Source organism: Carassius gibelio, chromosome A14, assembly GCF_023724105.1.
Source record: "Carassius gibelio isolate Cgi1373 ecotype wild population from Czech Republic chromosome A14, carGib1.2-hapl.c, whole genome shotgun sequence".
Classification (NCBI taxonomy): Eukaryota; Metazoa; Chordata; class Actinopteri; order Cypriniformes; family Cyprinidae; genus Carassius; species Carassius gibelio.
The window spans coordinates 3,486,291-3,508,064 of record NC_068384.1 but is presented as its reverse complement, the minus strand read 5'-3'; the positions used below and the strand labels follow the sequence as shown (position 1 = coordinate 3,508,064).

Here is a 21,774-nt window from a genome sequence, read left to right as displayed (position 1 = left end):
ATATATAATTATTATTATTATTGAGTATACAATCTGAAGGTAGTGAAATTGATATAAAAGGTTGTCATTTATCTTGAAAAAACCATAACAGGCATACCAAGAGCATATTATATGCTCCAATTTCAAAAAGTACATAGTATCCACAAGCCACTGTGAGATAGCTGTTGGTTTGGTGGACTTCTAAAGAAATCAGATTTGTCGTCTAGCCAATAAAGAAGGCAAGTATACATCTAACTGTTTAGATGTAAACTGAGTCCAAGATTTGGGAACCCCAAGGACTGCAGTTGTAGGGCAGACTTCAAACTTGGTTTTGAATATTTTGGATATAGTCTCAAAATAATTGTTACAATAGTTATGAAGCACTGGACAGAAAAAACAAAACATATGCCTCAAACATGACCTATATTCTATAGGAAATTGAAACCGGAGCTAATTGTCTCAAGGCAGTGGTTACAAAAGTTAATAATATAAAGTTTTAAGTAAAAGGTAGAGATATACAAATGCTTGTTTTATGCTGGTTCTTTAATTAGAATAAATTAGAAAGGGAAAAAAAGGTTGCATAATAACAGCTAACCTTGTATATGACACCATGCACTGCTAGGTCAATATGTGTTCAGTTTCCTGGGCAATAATGGTGATAATGTTCAAAAGGCTTTTTGCAGCCAAGGCTTTAAAATATCTGCACAAATGTTGACTTAAAAAAAATAAACATACCCTGAGAATTATCCATTGGATATCCATTGGAGTAAAGTGTGACAACTAGCCCTGGTCTCCATTATATATGTATCACAATGGTAACAAAAACTGCACACTGTATTATGCAGAAAACTGTAATATGCTTAATCACCTCAAAGAATAATGGGAAATAACTAAAGTCTAAAGCACTGTCAATATTCTGAAGACAAGTAATTTGAGACTGTTCTAACATGATTAACAGAGATTGATGTCCAATCTCGAAACCTACATGAAATCGGGCCTGGTAAGAGTTCAGTGGGATTCAGTTTCTTCTCGTTTGTTGTTCTGGCTTCACAAGATGCTTCTTAAAGGAGCGGCACTGTAAGAAACTCATGAAAGAGCGGGAGAGAGGGATCTGTATGTGTAGCACATTGTGAGATGACTGAGGACTCATTATTACTGTGTGCACTCAGCACTGTCAGACCCTTGTAAGCTGATCTGGGTGGTGGGCAGGGGACAAGCTCAGAGAAACTATTTTAGCAATGTGCTCATTGTAAGCAAAGATTATCTGGCTTATAACTCCTACAGAAGCAAATATAACAATGCATTGCCAATACAGCACTACAGAGGCATTAAAACCCGCAAAAACATTTTCTTTACACAAAATAGATAGATAATTAGAATAAATAACTGTACACTCCATCAACATTCCCATTTTCATTTCAACACAGTTCCCTTTAAATAATATGTCATCATGAATGAAGACACTACTTTGTAATTCATTAATCAACATAATTTATCCCAAAATGTGGGCACTTGACCCATTTAAATGTATAAGACCTTTAATAAATAACTTTGATTAATAAAAGTATTATGGCTATTTCATTCATAAGTGTTATCCCTTTTAGTTAATGGCTTTTAAAGAGTTCAGAAAGTGCCAGCCGAGTGACAAAGTTGCAACTACAGTCTAAGGAGGTAGCATGTGTAAATCTAATTCTGGCTGAATTTGTATCTTACAGAGTTTGACACATGTCAGGTAGATAATTGCGTCGAGTCACTGAGAGCTTTAATCCAACTTGAGATTTCTTCAGTGTGATGTGAGGGTGAAGAGAAACACTCAACGGGACTTTCACCTGCACAAATAACAAACAATGATTTATCTACTGAATCCAACAGGTACCACACTTTGAATACAAAGTGCTTTACAAAAATAGCAACACCTGTTTATTTCATTCAAACTGCAAATAAGTCTAACACAGAAATTCTAACTGTTCCCTTTTTTTAGGTGTTTTATGGTGTAAGCCTTTTTCTTGTGGGTCGGGCACTGTATTCTCTTACTGGGTTAAGTCCTAATACACTGTGTTAGGCTGGTATCTTGTATCTCAGGATAGCAGACATTAATTTTACAGAGTAATCTGATGCTGGAGAAAGAGCTTTGGCTGAATGCTGAGCAGTGTTAGCGCTGTACTTCAGTATCATTCATTCTGAATTCTCCAGGGCAATGTCATGAAGCCAAACTAAAAACACTGCATAATATCCACTTCATTTTTTGTATTCAACCATGAACTTACCTATTTGGCAGTGAGCTCCTTCTTCATACAGGCTTTAAAGGATGTGAATCTCTCTTCACCATTATATCCCTGGATTTATGATGATAATATAAAGGGTAATATGTTTTACATCATTAAAATAAAAAACATTATTGTCAAAATAGGGAAAATTAAATTAGCAGCGCTAGTTGATAAGACTAGTAGCATACTAAATGAACAAAAAATGGCCACTAGATGTCAGTAAAATTGCACCCACAAGAAGCATTTAGTTGGTTGAAAAAGCCATATGAAAGGCAACAATATATAGGGTTTATATCCAAAAGTTTGGGTTCTGTAAGATTTTTTTAAATGTTTTTGAAAGAAGTCTCTTATGCTAAACAATGAGCATATATGTCAAACAGATTTTTTTTTATTACAATGTTAAAGTCTACTGTCACTTTTGATTAGGTTATTGCATCCTTGCTAAATAAAAGAAAGATCTTCAAAAGAAAAACTTTTTTAAAAGACACCGACCATTTGAACAGTAGTGTAATAATATTCATATTAAAACTATGAACAACATTATAATAATAATAATGACTAAATTAAATTTGAATTTAAACAGTTTTTAAATGTGTTTAAAAAAAACGTTCCAGTCAAAAGCTGAAATGTGTAAGGATGACTAACAGCTGATTTGAATATTAAAAACACAAACAAATCTGGCAAGCACTCTCCCAAATACAAACGCTAATGCCATGTGTCCATTCAAAACCTCAAACCAGATTTCTGGACCACCTGATTTCCTCCACTTGGATCTCAGAAACTTGTTTTAAGGCTCACCAGTGACTCATTACTCTGCAGTTATTGCTGTGAAAGCTGGAAAAGTGGAGAAAACCATCAACCTCCCCCCATATTTACCCAGGAGCCACGATGCAGCCGGTCCTTCATTATCCCAATGAACTCTTTGTAGCTGAGCTGGTCATCATGGTCCACATCAAAGATCTTAAAAACAGTGTTGACGAGGTGTCGTGACAGCTTCAGGCCAGTGGCCACATAGACCGCACGTGCAAACTCATCTGTGAGAGCCAAACATCATTACCCTCAAGAGTTTAAGGAGTCAATGGATTATCTGAATGGATTATATGTTTACCTTGTCCAATTGGGCGATTTGCAAAGTTGTACATTTGCATGGCAATTGCAAAATCCTCTAAGTTGTTGAGAAACTGAAAAAAGGACCTAAACTCTTCAAACATGATGCCCTAGAAAAGAAGATCAGTGTTAAATCGGTGTTTTACAGATTACATTTTTAAGAGGAACCTTTGGGCAACGGAAATATAATTAAGTCACTCATGCAGAGAGCTAGTACATAAAATGATGAATTTTCTCAAATAGTCTCAGATTAATTTTCTGGGTAATAAATGCAGCACCCCTAAACAAGAGAAAACTGCATCACGCTTCACTATTGCAACCAGGAGGACACCTTAAGTGTCTGTGGGACCTTGAAGAGAGATAACAGATCCCAAGACAGAAAACAGCAAAGTCAAACAATCCCAGCAGCCCACATCTCTCCTGCTCCGGCACCAGATCTATACAATTCGAGCTGTCAACACCTTTAGATTGTTTTGATTAAGGAGAGGTCAGGTAGTTTGTCGACTCTTCAAAAGAAGATTAACCTGATACTTGCATACATAAAAACAAAACGGTGTCCAAAATATCTCAGCGCTAGCAGATTATCCAAACAACAGCGGCCCTTTGGATTTCCACTCATCCATTCCCAGGCACTAGACTCACATCTTCTTCTGAAGCCTCTCTTGCAACCAACAACAACTGTTTTACAAATGAGCTAATGAGTAATTTGTGACGCTTTGGTGGTTTTACAAGTTAAGCTGTATTGCAATATCTCAACTTAAGAATAAAAACCACTTATATAGCAATAGCCATCCAACAACAGCCTCTTGGAGCAACTGAAAAGAATCTAACCTCATAATGTGAGGGTCAATGTGCAAAAAAGGGAAACAACCTAAAGAAAAAAAGACATCAACATCACTCAGATTATAAATATCTACCTCTCTCAATTATGTGGTGATATTTGTTTTGCAATGCACTGATCTGACTTATTCGTGTAACATACATGAACTTAGATAATGGTCAAGGAGTTGAAATATTAAAATATTGACAAACTTAGACAAACTCTAGCTCCTTTGATTTTAATTCTATACCTCCCAGCTAACAATGAATGTCCTTAGAATTTTGGCTAATGTTCTAACCAGGTTGTCCTAAGTTATTTGGTCTGTTGTTCTCCAAACATTAGCACAAAAACACTATTTATACATGTAATATTCCTGTAATGCTTTCTTAATATTACTAATTGCTTCAGATGGTTCATAGAACATTGTTAATGTTAATGTCAGCCATAATGTTTGCAAAACTATACTAATAAAAAACTACGATGTTTTGAATGTTCCGAGAACATTCAGAAATAACGTTTTCATAGCGTAAACGGAATGTTTGTAGACCATTCTTAGAACATATTTTCTTAGAACATATAAGTTGTTGTACAAAAATAACAATGCGTTTACCGTATTTTTTCGGGCTATAAGTCGCATCAGTCCAAAAATATGTCATGATGAGGAAAAAAACATATATAAGTCACACTGCACTATAAGTCGCATTTATTTAGAACCAATAACCAAGAGAAAACATTACCGTCTTCAGTGGTAGACTACAAGAGCACTGAGCAGCAAAGAACGCCCTCTAGCGGCTGGAGATGGTAAAGTTTTTTATTGGTTAATTTCTCTTGGTTAATTTCTCTCGGTTCATGTCAAATTCATTTTGATAAATAAGTCGCAGGACCAGCCAAACAATGAAAAAAGTGTTATAGTCCGTAAAATACGGTAATTACAATATCTTACAATTTTGCTGCAAATGCAAATCAACATAAAATTTGAATGTGGTGTCTGTGGCGCTTGTTTGGAAAGCCTCCTGATTTTCCTGAGTGATGATAGTGGTGGTCAGTGTGTGTGTGTGTGTGCGTGTGTGTGTGTTCAGAGCAAAAGTATTACCTTCTCATCGGGTATGCTTTGACGCACATTCTCAAGATAGCCTGTAATGTTCTCCACTGTGGTGTAGCGCAGCAGGATACGAGCAAAGTCTTCCTCACTGATGGTGGTCATACCCTTGGAATAACTGAGGAACTCAATCTCAAGGACTTCTGTCTGCAGGTTGTCCATGAATCTGCCGACAGAGCATGACACAGACACAGTGTTAAGAACAGATGCCATCACTCGCTCAGTAGGACACTAAGTGACTGGACCGTCCCAACAAGCAGTACAGCATCCTTACTGAAGGCCTCAGGGATTTCAAACTCCTTTTTAATGTTAATAACATCTATAAAAACAGTGAAGAAACCTGAGGCTGCATTACAGAAACTTCTGTCACTCAGATCTGTCACTTACCTGTAGAAGTCATCAAAGTTAAGTTCACTTTTGCCCTTTTTTCCAAAGAAATGCACCAGCAGAGTTGTGTCGACGACATTTTCTGTTTCGTGCTGCGAAAGCAAATTATGAAAACACATTATTCAGCTGTAAAAACTGAATAGGGGAGCAAAATTTGTCACAGAATAAGTATACACAAAAATAGCTTGATGAGGATATTATTGTGCAGCCATAAACATAATATCACAATGTAAACAACGCAGATACAGACACAAACAAAAATAAATGTAAAATGAACATGAACTGGAAAATAAATGATTAATTAAAAGCAATAAATCAATTTAGATCAGATGTGGAAAAAGCTAAATCTCTATCATACATCTTAAAATCACAAATGGACATTATTTTGGTGGACTTCAGTTAGCTGTGAATGTCGATCAAAGATATAATGAAGATTCTGTCATTGTTTTTTCACACTCATGTTACTCTGGCTCTCCTTAGCACATTCATTAGATATTTTATAGCACTTTTTGCACTTGAAAGCTCCTGTTTCTACATTTCCTGTAAACTAGAACTGCATAAAGGAAATTTGGAGAAACATGAGGGTGAGTAATTGATGACAGAATTAATTCTTGATAAAATATCCCTATCTATAAAGTCTTGTAAAGTTAATATGTACATGTACTAGTATGTTTGATAGAGCAAAGACACATCATGGAGCAGCCGACATCATCTCATGCCACGCAAACACCAGGTTGCTCGTGCATAAAAGATATACCTCAATGCTCCTTTGCAGCCATGTATCATTTCAAAAACAAGAGGCATACTGTATCTCATCACTGTATCTCAAAATGTCAATTAAAAGGTATTTTGTAAACCTGCATTATCATAATATTCAAGATATCATCAATATCAAATCATATAATAACAATAATTTTATTTCTAATAATAATGTTTATTGAGATGCATAAATAAAACCAAACATGATCTTTTGTTGTATGGTTCAGCTGCCTTCATATACATTTTAAGGTCTTGAACTATCTATTAATATTGAACTGTGACAAGATGAAACGAAGTGATATCAATGAATGAAAATGGCCATACCACAAAAAGAAAGAAAAATGGGCAGAACCTCACATGGGATGGGGACAGGGAATGACCAAAGGAATTCTGAGATTCAAATGAGAAAACATGTGTGGTCGAGGATACTTGTACCTCCATCAGATCTGAAAAGAGAACTATTCTCGCACCATGCCTTAGAACATCCCAGAAACTTCTGGGTTCAGACTGAAGCTGCTCTTTTTTAAGTACCTGCATATCAGAGGTGAAAATATTACAGGGCTTTGGTGAACAGAATTCAGTGAAACAACCTTGAATTAAAGCAAAGTTACGTCAAAGAAAGTAAACTTTGTTTACCGCATCCTTCTGCTGAATTTCTTATGGTGTGATCAATGCTGTTTTATCTCAGATTTGTTATCATTTTGTTTTCAAGGTTTTTTAAGTGAACTATGCTTTCAAACCAAGCAATAAAAAACCCAGCTCATTTTTCTGTCCCCACAAATGACAACACTAGTAGAACTAGTTGTCCTCTCAGTTGTGAGTCCTGAAAAGGTATGGGTATACGTTTTGTTAACTTGTGACTCTCATAAACAACAAAACAAGGTTTAAACGTAACCGTATTATTCACTAAAATACAGGGCAGAAAATAATATTCTGCTGCTGTGTGAACGCCACGTGTTTAGTGCTTCAGTCAGTAAACAAGAACTCTGAATGAATCCAGTTATGGCCTTGCCAAGATAAACAGTGGATTGTGTTCAGTAATATTATATTTTTAAACTCAGCAAGTATATTGTGGTTTACACCGAAAAACACGGACTGAACAGAGCTGAAAGAGCTTCTCGTTTGGTGCTGAGACTGGCTCATTCCTCAGCTGCAACTCGAAGTGACACAAAACTCTTCATGGTCAAGCCGTCGCAAGAAGTAACCTAAACCTAAATACCACTCTTCAAGCAACTGTAAAAAGAAAACATGGGGGTCCAGGGATAGTTGCCATTCTTCAGGTGAGGGCCTTTTAACGTGATTCTGTCGGACCATTCCTTGGCAGAAAGCTCCTGACAGTAGACAAGCAACATAAATCATCTGTTTCAGCCTCTGGATGATTTTTCTGCTCTCCTAGACATATAGCTGCATTTCTGACTGAGCCCCATTAGAGCTGCATTGTCCATCTTCTCTGGAGGTGAGCCATGCATGAGGGTCACTCTGTTAAACCCTATCCAAACACTTCAGTATGTAAAATAATATTAGTCAATGACTGTCTCAATGAAGCCACTGAAAGTAGATGTTACTCTTTTGGATTATTGAGCACTAATTACGGTGAAGCTGCATAAACATTAGTTGTTTACGATGGGCATGCATGGTTGCTGTTGATCATGACTGAAGTTCAATCGAGCACCAACCACATTAACCGACATGCCAAAATCAAACGTCATATCCATAAGGATTCTTTAGTACAAAGATACATACATTGCTGGTAACAGATCCTTGATGTCCATACAGTTCCACACTCTCACACATCGAAGATTATGATGTCATGCAGAACAGAAAAGAAATGAAATCAATAAGGAATTGTGAAAGACAATGAACTCTAAAAGTGTTTTTCAAAACCCAATCTATAATCATCAGCATTTCCCCAGCCTGAGAGATTAGAGACCCATTGTAGTTTGGTATTCTGCAGAAAGAGATTAATTTTTTCACCATGTAAATTTGTTCAAAATGAACATCATGCACTACATCATCTCTCTTATTTAAATGCGATTGAGAACATTATTCATGAATTTCTATTCATATAATTCATTAAGGAATATTTCATCTAAAAATTATTGTTCACTTACACTCATGTCTTTGTAACCTTTATGACTTTCATTAATTATTATAAATTATTAAATATAGTCAATATATAATAATAAAAACAATTTAAAGCAATCTTTTCCATGCCATGAAAATGGTGACAACTACCGCCAAAAAATATCAGTTAAGTCCCCTTTATTTTTACACATTTTTATAAAATAGAGATTATTTTAAATTGTCTTCTAAACCCCAACCCCAAATCTTATAATTTAATCCATGAGATTTATGCAGTTCTTTTATGGTATACCATTAATTTTAGCCAATGGAAGAGAGCAGTGGGAACATTCTTCAAAACATCTCCTTTGGTGTTACTCAGATAAGACAGAACTAAGGGCATGGAATGACATGGGCATGAGAATTCATGACACAATTTTTATTTCTGGAACTATTTCCTTACATTATTTTCAGTACAATACACATTGTTTTTAAGTTATGGCAAAAGAATATGCTCAAAAAATGCTTTTGGTAGAAAGACATAAATGTATTTCTTACCAGTTGAGAGGAACTGTCAGGATTTCCTGCCCGCTCTTTTTTCTTTTCATTTTTCCTACGGAATATCTCCTCCAGCTAAATGGAGAAAGTAGAAATTGATCTTTAAGGAGACTGACACTCAGATTTATAATAAATAAACAACAACAAAATCAACCGTACCACCATGAATTCCCTCTTATCCACCATTTCATTTCCATCTGCATCAAACATGTTGAAAGCTATTTTAAAACCTGCATGCGGCTCTAGAAGAGAAAAGAAAGACATTTAAGTGACATCTACACATTCGCATGCATCTATACTTTTTAGGACCATTGTTTGTGCAATATGAGCATGGAGAATTAAACCTAAAGAAACTCACTTGTCAAAATGCAAAGCAGAAACAGATACTCTGTGTAAGCGATGACACCTGAAAAACAGCACATAAACATTTCCTTTTGAGAGCTCAAACAAAGCTTGTTTTCTAACATCCCAGTACCTGCCTTCAAAATAAATGTTACTATCAAATGTCATTTTAAACCAGAGCTCCTTTCTTCTTTTACACTGATAAGATCTTAGAGGACCCCGTGCTTTACTCTTGTTTGGTTTCTCTTTGCCCAAACAGAGACGTTAAAACGTAAAGTAACCAGGCTGGACACAAACCCAAACAAAATTAGAGCAGGCCACAGGCTCCTGGGTTTCCCTCTGTTTATTTTCCTAGGTGTAAAACATTCTCAAGTGATCTGTAACTGATTGCAGGTGCCTGATGTGGCTTTGTTTTCCTTTTTGAGGTCTGTTAGTCCTTTGTTGTGTGAGAGGAGAAGAAAGGAAGAGCAACTGTCAGCTCTCTGTCTAGAAGAGACTTAAGGAGAATTGTTCCTACCACTGAAAGCATTCCCAAGCTTTTGTTTGAAGGAGATGATAGTGACTTGGACACAGATAGTTCAGGAGGGCTTCTTTGAGTGCTGTGGGAAAAGGACTTTGGAATGTTTGAGGAAATGGATAAAGAAAGGTAGAAGAGAATAGAGAAGATATATTTTCACATTTCAGACCTCCCTGATCCTTTATGTATAATATGTTTTTGGAATCACCACTATTTAGCATTTGTGTATAACTAAGGTTGTGAATTTAAAGTGTTAATTAATTATTTGAAAATAAAGCATTCATTTATTTATAATGTATTATGCAGCACAACACAATTATTGTTGCTCCTCTATGCCCCGCCTTTCTGAAACACGTCAATTTTTAAAAGGCACATCATTCTGAAAAGCGAGATGTGCGCTGATTGGCCAACTATCCCGTGCTTTGTGATTGGCCGAATGCCTCAAGTGTGGAAACAGGAAATGTTACGCCCCTTAATATAATGTAATGCCAAGTAAAAATGAATAAAACCCACTACAAACAAGGCATTTGTTGCATCCAGTGGGGACATAACTACTGATTATAATGAATTATACTGTGTTTTTATGTGTTGTGTTGCGTTGCATCACATAAAACAACATACGACAAAACAACAAGCGCTACTCGGCCTTTGTGTGTAGACACTATTGTAGGCTACTGGTTCAGGAAACAATCCTCGTCCTCCTTAAAATGCGCTGCACAAACCTGAATATTTGGGTTGAACTGTTCTGGAACAGGGTTGTAAATACAACTTAAATACAACCACTGATTTATAGCTGTGTCCTCTTTTGGAAGGCCAAACAAAGTAGTGTCACTTTCACAATGAAAAACACAGTGTCTCCACAACATGACTGTGACAGTAACAGCAAGAATAAAAGTTATGCCTTCTTTCTTTGCATGAACATTTGGGTGGCATTATGCAAATCATCCCACACAGTGGCGTAGACATGTGTGGGCGTTGAAATCGCATCATATGACCCCTATAATTTGCATGCTTTATTCAGCAAATATTCAGAATTTCATATAGGTGATTATTTATGATTAATAAATTGTTTTTTCCTATTTATACCTACAATATTCAAAACTTAGTTAAGACATCAACGGCTGCCTGTGCATTTAGTATTTTTAGGATCCCAGACAGGTTACATTAGAGCCACACACCTTCAGTCTTGAAGAAAGAAACCCAACCCAAGATCTCAAACAGTTGTCAGAACACAAAGAATCCCACAGAAATAATTCATACAGAGTGTCAGTGATGGAGATGTAATCCAACTCCATTCTTAGAATTCATACTGTCCAGAGTGATACGGGGCTGCCACCAGGACAAGTCTCAACATTGCAAAGTTCAATCCGCTCTTTTCATTTTCTGAAGTAAGGCTTTGTTCACAGATCAAGCCTATCTTCTTTTTTTTTTTTTTTTTTACCTAAGTGCAGCTATAACATTTAACAACCAGATTAAAACCTCAAATCCAGGCACTGGCACTCAAGGGGAGCAATGGTGAACAGAAATATCATGCACTATGTGGAGTGCTTTAAATGTAATGTTAGCATCTTGGAAAGCCTCCCATTAAAAGCTGATATTTTTCTCATAATTTGTGATTATTCTGTATTAAATTATACATTCTATAAAAAATGATATGAATATTCTTCTTAAAAAAATAAAATGAAAAAAATAATTGTGGCTGGGACAGAAAGTCTAACTAATGGCCTGAAAAATATACATAATATAAAAATATATAAAGAAAAGGGTAAATGTATATACACACACACACACACACACACACACACATATATATATATATATATATATATATATATATATATATATATATATACACACACACACACACACACACACAAACATACATTTCTTCCTTTCTTTTAAAAAAAATCGTGGGCAATGTCATTTTTACAATTCTTGCAATACCATACATTTTAATTTGTCTATTGCTGCTGACAGGTCAAGTATAATAAGAAAATACTGCTTTTCTTAAAGCACGTCTAGAAAGTAAGACCTAAGGGGAATATAAAACTGGGTAATTTATGGATTAGTGTGACTGTGTGAGCATGGCACACCCTTTGTCTGAATGTGTGGTTATTTTCTATTCAAAATGACATACCACATGTTATGCACTGGGTGTTTTTTGTCACCTTCCTATCTGTGATTATTACAGAGCAAAGTCACACTAATGTCAGGCTGATTGAGAGATAAGAGAGTTTTTACAACCTGTGCATTCTCCTGCTTCATGAGGCCAAGTTTCAGGATCCGTTTTTCAGGACTGTTTCAAAACACTGTGTATGTGGGTGGCCTAAGCATCTACACTCTCTAAAAACCTAATTTGAACTACATCACAATATTTGTTGATTAGATATGTTTCAGTTTTAAGCAAATCATTAGTGAATATTTAAAACAACAGCCATAAACGTGGCAGTTTAAAAGCAGATCCTCTCAAAATCAAGTTGCCTGGAAGCATTTACTATAGTAAACAATGATCAAATGACAAAGCAAATGACATTTCATTATACAATACAAATTGATTTGCATATGATTAATAAGTCTCACCTCTTTCCCGCAGGTTTCGGAACAAACTGGATGATCCTTTCCAAACAGGTGGCGTATCTGACAGAATCTTGTCTAGATCCTTTTAAAAAAGCAGATATTCTGGATCATTAATATTTTCTCAACTCAGATAAATATTCAGTACAAAAAAAATCTCAAAATCAAACCTGTTTCGTGAGGGATCTCCAAAACCTCTTTTCTAAAAAATAAATAAATAAATAAGACAGATATAATAATTTTTTATGGTATCATTAAAATTATTTCTAAATGAAAGCAGACAAAAAAAAAGCCCCCCAAAAAAATTGGGTCAAAAGAATAGCATAACACTCTACTTTATGTTCCATAATGCTATACTACTTACAAAATTTTACTTAGGCTGTTAAAATAAAAAATCTTAAGGTCAAATACTGACAACATTCAGAAAATCTGTTGCTCTCTTATTGTAGATGTTCAATTAGAGAAGACGGTCAGGTTGAAAAGATGCAAGTGACGGTGCAATTTCCTGAAATTTATGATTACTCACCATAGATAGCTATATAGAAATATTCTTTATTAAATAATAGAGATAACATTTAATGCTCTTTTTATTTCAGTACAATTTAATAAATATAGAAAAAATAATAATTAAAATATTTATGGTGGTAAGCAAAAACAAAAACACTGCAGTTTTTATTTATATAATGCAGTCGAAGTGTCCTTTACAGCCACAGCATAAAACCATAAATACCACTATTCGTTCCGTCACGCATATGCCATTAAAAGATGGTGATGCAATGTTTGCCCGTCATATTACAGTTCACATTTTATTCTCGTCTGCACATTCCTGGAAGACCAAGTTTCAGATAGCAGCAAACATGACTGACTGAAACTCAACTCCCCTACAAGTATAGCTTGGTCTTGAAAGTACATATACAGAGCATATCAACTGTACCATCTGGACTGATCTCAGTGCCTTTCCACTTTATGTGAGATATGAACTTAATGAATTCAGTTTAGATGAGATCCACGGTACCTGACACACGTTTAGAAGTTGTCTGTCTAGCTGGTTTCATATTTTGGTTACAGAAATAGGTCATGTGATGCTAGCAGAGTGAGATGACTTCATGCATGTGTTACAGATATGTTGATTTTATGCCTGCAGGGCTACTTAGGCAAATATTTGCAATAAGAGGTATAGTTCACCCAAAAATTTAATTTCTGTCATTATTTACTGCTCATGTCATGTTGTTTGAAATCCACAAATGGAGAAAAAAATTATACTGAAGAATATGCTGTTTATGCATTAGTTCGATTTTTTTTTTTTATGAATTGGTTGACCTGGTTCGCAAAAACACTACTGTAAATGATTTGTGATTCATGGCCACTGTTACTTCTCTTTTATGGTGCTTTTGAATTCCTTTTGAAATGTAACGCTCCACTGAACACAACAGCTAGCACTTTCTTCAAAGTTTCTCTTTTGTTCAAAAGAAATATTGCGCAAATGTTTATGTGCTAATGTTTTGAGAACATTATTAAAGGCCATATAACTCTGGAAAAAATATTCTATGAATGGAATTCTGTGAATGGAAGGGTTTTTTTGCCAGAAATATTGGGTAATATTTACTGGCTAAATATTTATCTCAAACAGTTTAACTGTAAGAGCTTCATGTGGTAGTCTATAGTTACACAATCATACGATGAGTTTGTATATGGGAAGTCGTGGCCTAATGGTTAGAAAGTCAGACTCACAATCGAAAGGTTGTGAGTTTGGTCTCGGGCCAGCAGGAACTGTAGGTGGGTGGAGTGAATGTGCTCTCTCCACCTCCAATACCACGACTTAGGTGCCCTTGAGCAAGGCACTGAACCCCCAACTGCTCCCCGGGTGCCGCAGCAGAAATGGCTGCCCACTGCTCCAGGTGTGTGTTCACAGTGTGTGTTCACTGCTCTGTGTGTGTGCACTTTGGATGGGTTAAAAGCAGAGCACGAATTTCGAGTATGGGTCATCATACTTGGCTGTATGTCACGTCACTTTTACTTTCACTTTCACTTTCACTTTTATATTCTCTTAAAAAGGAAGATGAACTGTTTGTGTAACTCACTCTTTGGTTCGCTCATAGTGATGGACTCGATAAAGTCGAGGGGAGTCATGTAAAGCTGTCCTTCATACTCCAGTGAACTGAAGAGCCTGAACCTGTGCTCATGAGCTGACATCAAAACCTCTTCATCTTCAGCAGATGCACTGGCCTATAATCAAACAAAGACACATCTCACTTACATAAAAATACAGGACAAGACAGGCGTGACATTAGAGAAAGTGCTAGCCATCTTCTTTTTCCTTCTTTCAGTGAATGGCCTCCTCCCGGAAAACATGCACACAAACATCCACAAGCAGAAATATCAAGAGGACAGTTTTCTTCTCACTCTACAGTGGCCAGCAGCCAGGCCCACTGGGCACTGTGCAAACACCCTGGGAATGTATGCCCTGCTACTTATTACCCCCATCAAACGTCGACCCGGCTGCCGAGCTGCAGTGTCCAGTTACCTCAACCCTGGATTCCTGCATCTCAATCCACAAGTCAAGGTTACAATCCAAGCAGATGAGAGTACAAAAACAAAAGGGAACATTGCGGAGAAAGTCGCAAAAAACTGATTCAATCCTGTGTGGTTAAACGATCAATCTGATAACAGTCTGATAAATGCTTTTTCGACAACAGACAAAACCAAGAGTATGTATACCAGAGGGTTCTTTTGCTTATTGGTAAACCTATAAAATAGAATAATAATAAAAAATAAATGTAATAAATCATGATCAATCTCATGATTTAATAGCAAATTTTAAGGAAAAACAAAACAAAAAATAATGTGTGTAATGTGTGCAAAACTTACATTTGAGTGGATGAACCTTGAAGCAAAATATAGTTTGTTATATTTTTGGTATAAAAGTGACTTTAATAAGCATAAAAGTATCGTAATAAATGACATCAATCACAATATGAATCTGAGAAACATATTGTGGTTTAGGAAACATTAATGTAGATCGAAGTACTGGTGTATTAAATCTGAAAGAAGGACAAATGACAGGAGATTTTGACAATACAGGAGAAAAGGTTGTTGACTGAATTTGCATGCATAGTAAAATGACCCTTTCAGAGCACAAGTCACAACATATCTAGGCCTATAAAATGTCCAATATGCACTTATAATATGTGCTCCAATATTTGTTTCATATGTAGTTTTATAGAATCACAGTGTATCACCTGACTGATGAATTGAGAAACCGAATTCAGCACCTCATCGGTGGAGAGCGACTGTTTTGATGGCACATGAACTCCGAATTTACGACTTTAAAAATAATAAAAACCGGGATGCTACACAAAAATATTCAATGTAAACACAAACGTAAACATTTCAAAATGTAGCCTAGTAAGATTTAGATACCTTCTCTTTTGCAGCCACGGCTGGGAGCGGAGAAATCAATGCACGCAGACTAGATGCGTGCCCCCGATCCGGACTCGAATTGTAGTAAACAACAGCGAATCCGCCGACAGTGATACACAGCCCTGTCCCTACACGCCTCAGAACTGCTCTTTCCCTCGATGACTGCCTGCTGTTAAAGGATAGGCTTAAACCGTTTGTAGAGCTGGTGAACTTGTTTCGAAGAGCCAGAAACCGACGCACAGCGGCCATCATGACTGTGTCACCGCGGGCAGACTGCGCGCACTCATCGCGAGATGAAAAATGCGACCTCGATACAGTACATCGTGCATGAACACATTAGCATCTGTATTTGCAGTCAATTGTCCTTTCCATTCAGGTCATAGTTAGAAGTATAGTTAAAGCCTTATTTAATTTTATTGTGGGTTTCTTTTACACTCTTAAAGTTTCAGCTAAAATACAGGAGATTTTGGTTGTGATGTAGCACTTGATTTAGTTTCAGCATCTTTAAATAAGTGGTTTTATATATAGTATAGTTATATATAATATATATATATATATATATATATATATATATATATATATATATATATATATATATATATATAATATTAAATATAAAAATCTATAACTTAAATCTTACAATATATATATATATATATATATATATATATATATATATATATATATATATATATATATATATATATAAATTGTAAATTTGTAAAAAAAAAAAAAAAAAAAAATCAAATTTCCCACCCCAATCTAAACCCACCTGTTCAAAATAATTATGCCATTGCCCATCATTACGATATGTTATTACTTATATTATTGATGTAATATGATATATATATATATCTTTCTTGTCCCTGTCATTCTGTATACTTTTTTTAAAGATTTTCTCCACCACTACAATTTCCACACATTTAATCTACAATTAATACACATTCATTATTCAGAATGTTTCATTTGTTATCCTCCTGCTCCCCATAATGCAGGTGGTTTTAAGATTTACCCTGCTTATGATATAGATACATATGCAGCCCACACTGTGTGCAAAACCAGACCCACACAAACATTTGACAGACAAACTAAAACACAACTGAGATTGTGCGCAAAAACTCAAGGCTGGACCAAACCGACGTCCCGCCCACAGAAGTCCGATCTCTGCACCTGCCCCGCGCGCACAGCAGCCACTCACTGCGCAAAGCACTTCCCACAACAACACATAGCCTACCTGCTGCCACATACCTGCTCCACATTTATTCATGTCAGAAAGCACCACCGGCCACTATGTGGACGAGGCATGAGAGCAGAAATTAAAGGAAGTCAGCTCATGGCAGTGAAGTTTCTTGCCCATCGGATATGTCTGTATACATAACCTACAGGAGTCAAGTGAAATTTAATATGCGCTCAGCATGGATCCACTACAAGTGACGTGCTCGCATGGATATAATTCGTCGTTATAATTGAACGATTGCTTCAACTTATTCATTTAGATCAACTTTCCCTGACCGCTCCTGCTGGATTGGAGGTTTGTGGTGTCAGCTATGGGAGAGATCGGGACGTTTTTACAGAGCCTGGAGGGTTTCGGACAAGTCGGATCACAGTTCTTTCTACCACCTCTAGGAGAAAACCTCGGGCTGTTGAATGATCATTTAGTTCCAGCAGAGAGACTGTCACTGAGCACCTCCGCAGATCTAACGCACTTGAAAGGGATCCTGCGGAGAAGACAGTTGTACTGCAGGACTGGATTTCATCTTGAAATACTCCCGGATGGCAGCGTGCAGGGCACGAGAAAGGACCACAGTCGTTTTGGTAATTTCCCACTTTCCTTTCGACATGTTTCATTTGTTTAAACAGAAAGTGAATTATAACACGTAGGCTACCCACTTTGACTGTACACTTTCATAGTTTTTATAGTCCTTATAGCAAAGTAAAGTTGTTCTGGTCACTTTTAAAGAACCCACAAATTCAGTACGTTGATGCGAACAAGGTAAAATGTAACAACAATAAAATAAAAAAAAAATAAAAAAATAAACAACAATCTCAAAAGCACTTTACAGTGAAGGAAAAAAAATGTCATTTTCTGAATCTAATGGGCAAAAACTTCTAAATAGCTATTTATTTTAACTCTATAATTGTCTATGCAATATACAGATGTACAATGCAGTGCATTTCAACTTCCTCACAATGTGTGATGAGGGTTTAGACTTCAAACATCTCCTGAACAATCGATTTATTCTTCTCCAGGTATTTTGGAATTCATAAGCCTTGCTGTTGGATTAATAAGCATCCGTGGAGTGGACAGTGGTCTCTACCTTGGGATGAACGACAAGGGAGAACTTTACGGCTCTGTAAGCAGAGTTCTGACTTTTTAAGATCTTTTTTTGATTCTGCATAATTGTTGTTCTTATTAAGGCCCAGTAGATGGCATATATGTTTTATCATTTTGACCACCTCTCTCTGTGTTATTAATTATTGCATGAATTATATCAAAAACATGTTTTTGTTCCTTAGGAGAAACTCACAGCAGAATGTGTCTTCCGTGAGCAGTTTGAGGAGAATTGGTATAACACATACTCTTCTAATCTCTACAAGCATGGGGAGAGAGGAGCACGATATTTTGTGGCTCTCAACAAGGACGGCACGCCACGTGATGGGACAAAATCTAGGAGACATCAAAAGTTCACTCATTTTCTTCCAAGACCAGTGGACCCTGAAAAAGTTCCAGAACTTTACAAAGAAGTGCTTGGAGTGCTGAGACCATCAGTCCCAGTTAAGAGCTGAGAGGGATGTCCATTTTTTCTCTACATGACGTGGAGATGCTAATGTTCGGCCACAGTGTCCAACCTGAGATCTGCTCTGGAATTGCAAAGGCCAGTACTGATGGTGAAGAGAACAGTCTCCAAAGACTCCCTTTGTGTGAAAGCCAAGCTGCAGTTGGTGTTTTTGTTGCTGGTTGTAACAGACTACTAGCATAACATGTCCATGAAAACCAAAAACTGAGGTTTTGGAGGTTTTAAACATGGTTTTGCTTTGCTCTGGAAATATTCAATATGTGTTAAGAAGGACTTGAAGGAACAATGCGTACATGATGCTCAGAGATGACAGAACTGGGACAGTGAAGAACAGGAGATGCCATCTCACATGATGTTATTTATACAGTTCTTGATACACATATTTATTGTATGTATTTATTTATTTGAAAATATAAATATATATTTTTACATCTAAAAAGTAGATTTTTTATTAGACCAAACAGTAGAAGGTGCTTTGAAATAGTGGCAAAGCTGTTCTTTTTATGTGACGGAAGCTGTGCAAGTGAATTATTATCTCTGCTATGATATTAAGAAAGATTCCTATTGCAAATGTATGAAGAATGCCATGAGACTCTGTGATTTTAATAAATTTGTTTCAAGCAGGATTCCCCAGAATGGCACGCTGCACAGTACATTCCACAGGCCATTAAATCAAGTATTATAATTAAAAAGCTTGTTTTGTTTGATTTGATATTAATTATGAAACCATTATTATCTGGAAAACATAAAATATCTAATAGATAATAGAGTACGTTTTAATGGGACAGTTCGCCCCAAAAATAAGAATTCTGTTATAATACCCTTACCCTTATGTCATTTCAAGCTTGTATTTCTTACTTGTATCGAATTGTGAATAACTTTTTATTTTTGGCTGAACCATCCCTTTAAGTTTCTGTTTAGCCGAGACCCAGGGTTGTCCTGCACTCATCAGCATCAAAGGTCTTTTGCCAGACCTTCTCAGGTAACAGCTACACAATGACTGAATCTGAGTGAAATAAAAACTGACCTTTACTTTTGGGTCAAACCCAAATTTAGAGTAATCTCAGCTGATGCTTAGTAGTGATGCCTGCTAAATGTTTTAAACAAAGTTATAAAGAGAATACACTATACACTTTTCAGATACTGTTTTAACTCCTATCAATAAACTCCACTAGGTTTTGTGTTTTCTTTGACAGATAGTACCGGCATTCTCACATGAAACCAAGCAAGAAGCTCTGGGGTAGATGATATGAAATTTAAGCACCACAGGCTAAACTTGCCTGAATGTTGTTTAACGGCTGAATGAGACATTTCCACAACAATGACTAAAGAGGCACATCTGTACACAGTTTCTAAACAGATGAGATGACATTTTATGTTGAAGCATGAACATATAGTCTGTGATCTCAGTATCTCTGTGATGGTGAGCCAGGCTCTGTCTTGAGATGGGAGTGTACCTGTAACATTTTACTGGAGTTACAGTGTGGGATTTTCCCCATCTTAAAACCATAGAGTGATTTTTAACAACATATAAATGAGGATTGAGGATGAGTGTGCATATATACCGTATGCTTCGCTCCATTCAGAAATTAAAGATAAATTATTTAAAATCACAAAATGTTCTGATTTCTACCATATATAGATGGAGTTTGTAAAACGTGGTTTAACAAATAAAAAGTCAACATTTCCCCAAGTTTCATGTAGTTATTTTGTTTGTCTGGTGCAAATGTCACAATAGCTATTAGGTCATCGCTTTAATGGAAAAGAGTATGTCACAAAAAAACTCCATGACACTCAAAGAACATTTTTCCATCTGTCTGAGCTGAAATAGATGCCTTTGTCTGTACTTCTAGCAGGTGGTCTGAGGCACTCTACAGGCAACACTTAAATCCTTCATCCATGCCCTCTCTCAGCCCTGCCTCATGCACTTAATGGATGCACCCTTATTTTCATCACCTCAGACGTGGCCTCAGAGAGCTCTCAAAGAAACCATATCAGTGTGTGTGTGAGAGAGAGAGTGAGAGAAAGTGAGAGAGAGAGAGAGAGAGAGAGAGGAAGACGGAGAGTGGCATGGGTTCACAGACAGGTGTGTAAGTGAGGGATCTGTGTCTGCGGCCCAGTCAGACATTGCAGGTGTTCCCACAGCACATGTCAGCCTGTCCCAGGTCTCTGATCTTCAAGGGCCAGCATTTGTAAGCTGTGAAAATGGGGCTGGAGTTCAGTCAAACACGTGGAAATACAGCCTTGGTATCTTTGTAGTCTGTGTGGATTACAATAGTGCATAATTCATATCTTTACAGACTGGGGGAAGTGGCAAAGTCTCACCTGGTGTTTTAAGCCGTTGTCTCGGGGCAGATTTATGTTTGCACAATATTCTCAGCAACTGTTTATCTAGAGCCCTTTTGCGTAAATGACCTCTTTAAAGCCAAAGGATCTGTTGAATAATTCACAATTTATTTATTAAGGCTGCATTTATTTGATTAAAAATACAGTAAATGCTGTGAAATATTATTACAGTTTAAACCATTTACTATTTTTAAATGTAATATATTCATATGATGGCAAATCTAAATTACCAGGTATTTAAAATGTAATAGTGTTTCATGTGCACAAATACACACAGTTATTTAAAATGTAATAATGTTTAATGTGCACAAATACACAATGTTACATTGAAACTTTGGGTTACACTTTATTTTAAGGTGTCCTTGTTTTACGGTGTTATCATACATTAAAGTTATGAGTAATATACGTGTACTTACAATATGGTTAGGGTTAGGATTAGGGTCAGGTTTATAGTTACTTGCATGTAATTATGCATAATTAATATTGTTATAATAGTAAGTACATGTTACGTATAACAAGGACACCTTAAAATAAAGTGGTACCAAACTTTCACTAGTCTTTTCGAACATAATGCTAAATCTTTTCAATACAACGAAATAAACTGATAAGTGGCACTCTCAAAATTACAACATTAAAGTTTCATAAAAGTTGACCATATGCTGTCCTTGATGTATTCACTCAATTGTTAAAGAACGGTTATTTTTTCAAAGAAAAATGTCTGAAGAGATAAGAAATGAATC

At 36.3% G+C, this 21,774-nt stretch overlaps 2 protein-coding genes across 5 annotated transcripts; one reads left to right on the top strand and one right to left on the bottom strand.

Annotated features, from left to right (window-relative positions):
- Positions 1–504: 504 nt before the first annotated feature.
- Positions 505–16,170, bottom strand: LOC128026981 (calcium uptake protein 3, mitochondrial-like). 4 transcript variants are annotated; one of them, XM_052614299.1, is made up of 15 exons: positions 15,891–16,170; positions 14,552–14,696; positions 12,641–12,672; positions 12,477–12,555; positions 9,396–9,443; positions 9,197–9,279; positions 9,038–9,112; positions 8,162–8,203; positions 6,854–6,949; positions 5,660–5,751; positions 5,267–5,438; positions 3,355–3,463; positions 3,123–3,280; positions 2,247–2,315; positions 505–1,808 (listed from the first exon to the last, which is right to left on the bottom strand). In XM_052614299.1, exons 1-14 carry the CDS (start codon positions 16,140–16,142, stop codon positions 2,247–2,249), a joined length of 1,452 nt encoding a protein of 483 aa, XP_052470259.1. In that variant the 5' UTR covers positions 16,143–16,170; the 3' UTR covers positions 505–1,808. The 4 variants fall into 4 exon arrangements, with proteins under 4 accessions (XP_052470259.1, XP_052470262.1, XP_052470260.1 ...); XM_052614302.1 differs by lacking the exon at positions 6,854–6,949; XM_052614300.1 differs by lacking the exon at positions 8,162–8,203.
- Positions 16,171–17,112: 942 nt separating this feature from the next.
- LOC128027116 (fibroblast growth factor 20-like) lies at positions 17,113–20,375 on the top strand. Its single transcript, XM_052614420.1, has 3 exons — positions 17,113–17,705; positions 18,141–18,244; positions 18,408–20,375. Exons 1-3 carry the CDS (start codon positions 17,438–17,440, stop codon positions 18,675–18,677), a joined length of 642 nt encoding a protein of 213 aa, XP_052470380.1. The 5' UTR covers positions 17,113–17,437; the 3' UTR covers positions 18,678–20,375.
- The last annotated feature ends 1,399 nt before the right edge of the window (positions 20,376–21,774 follow it).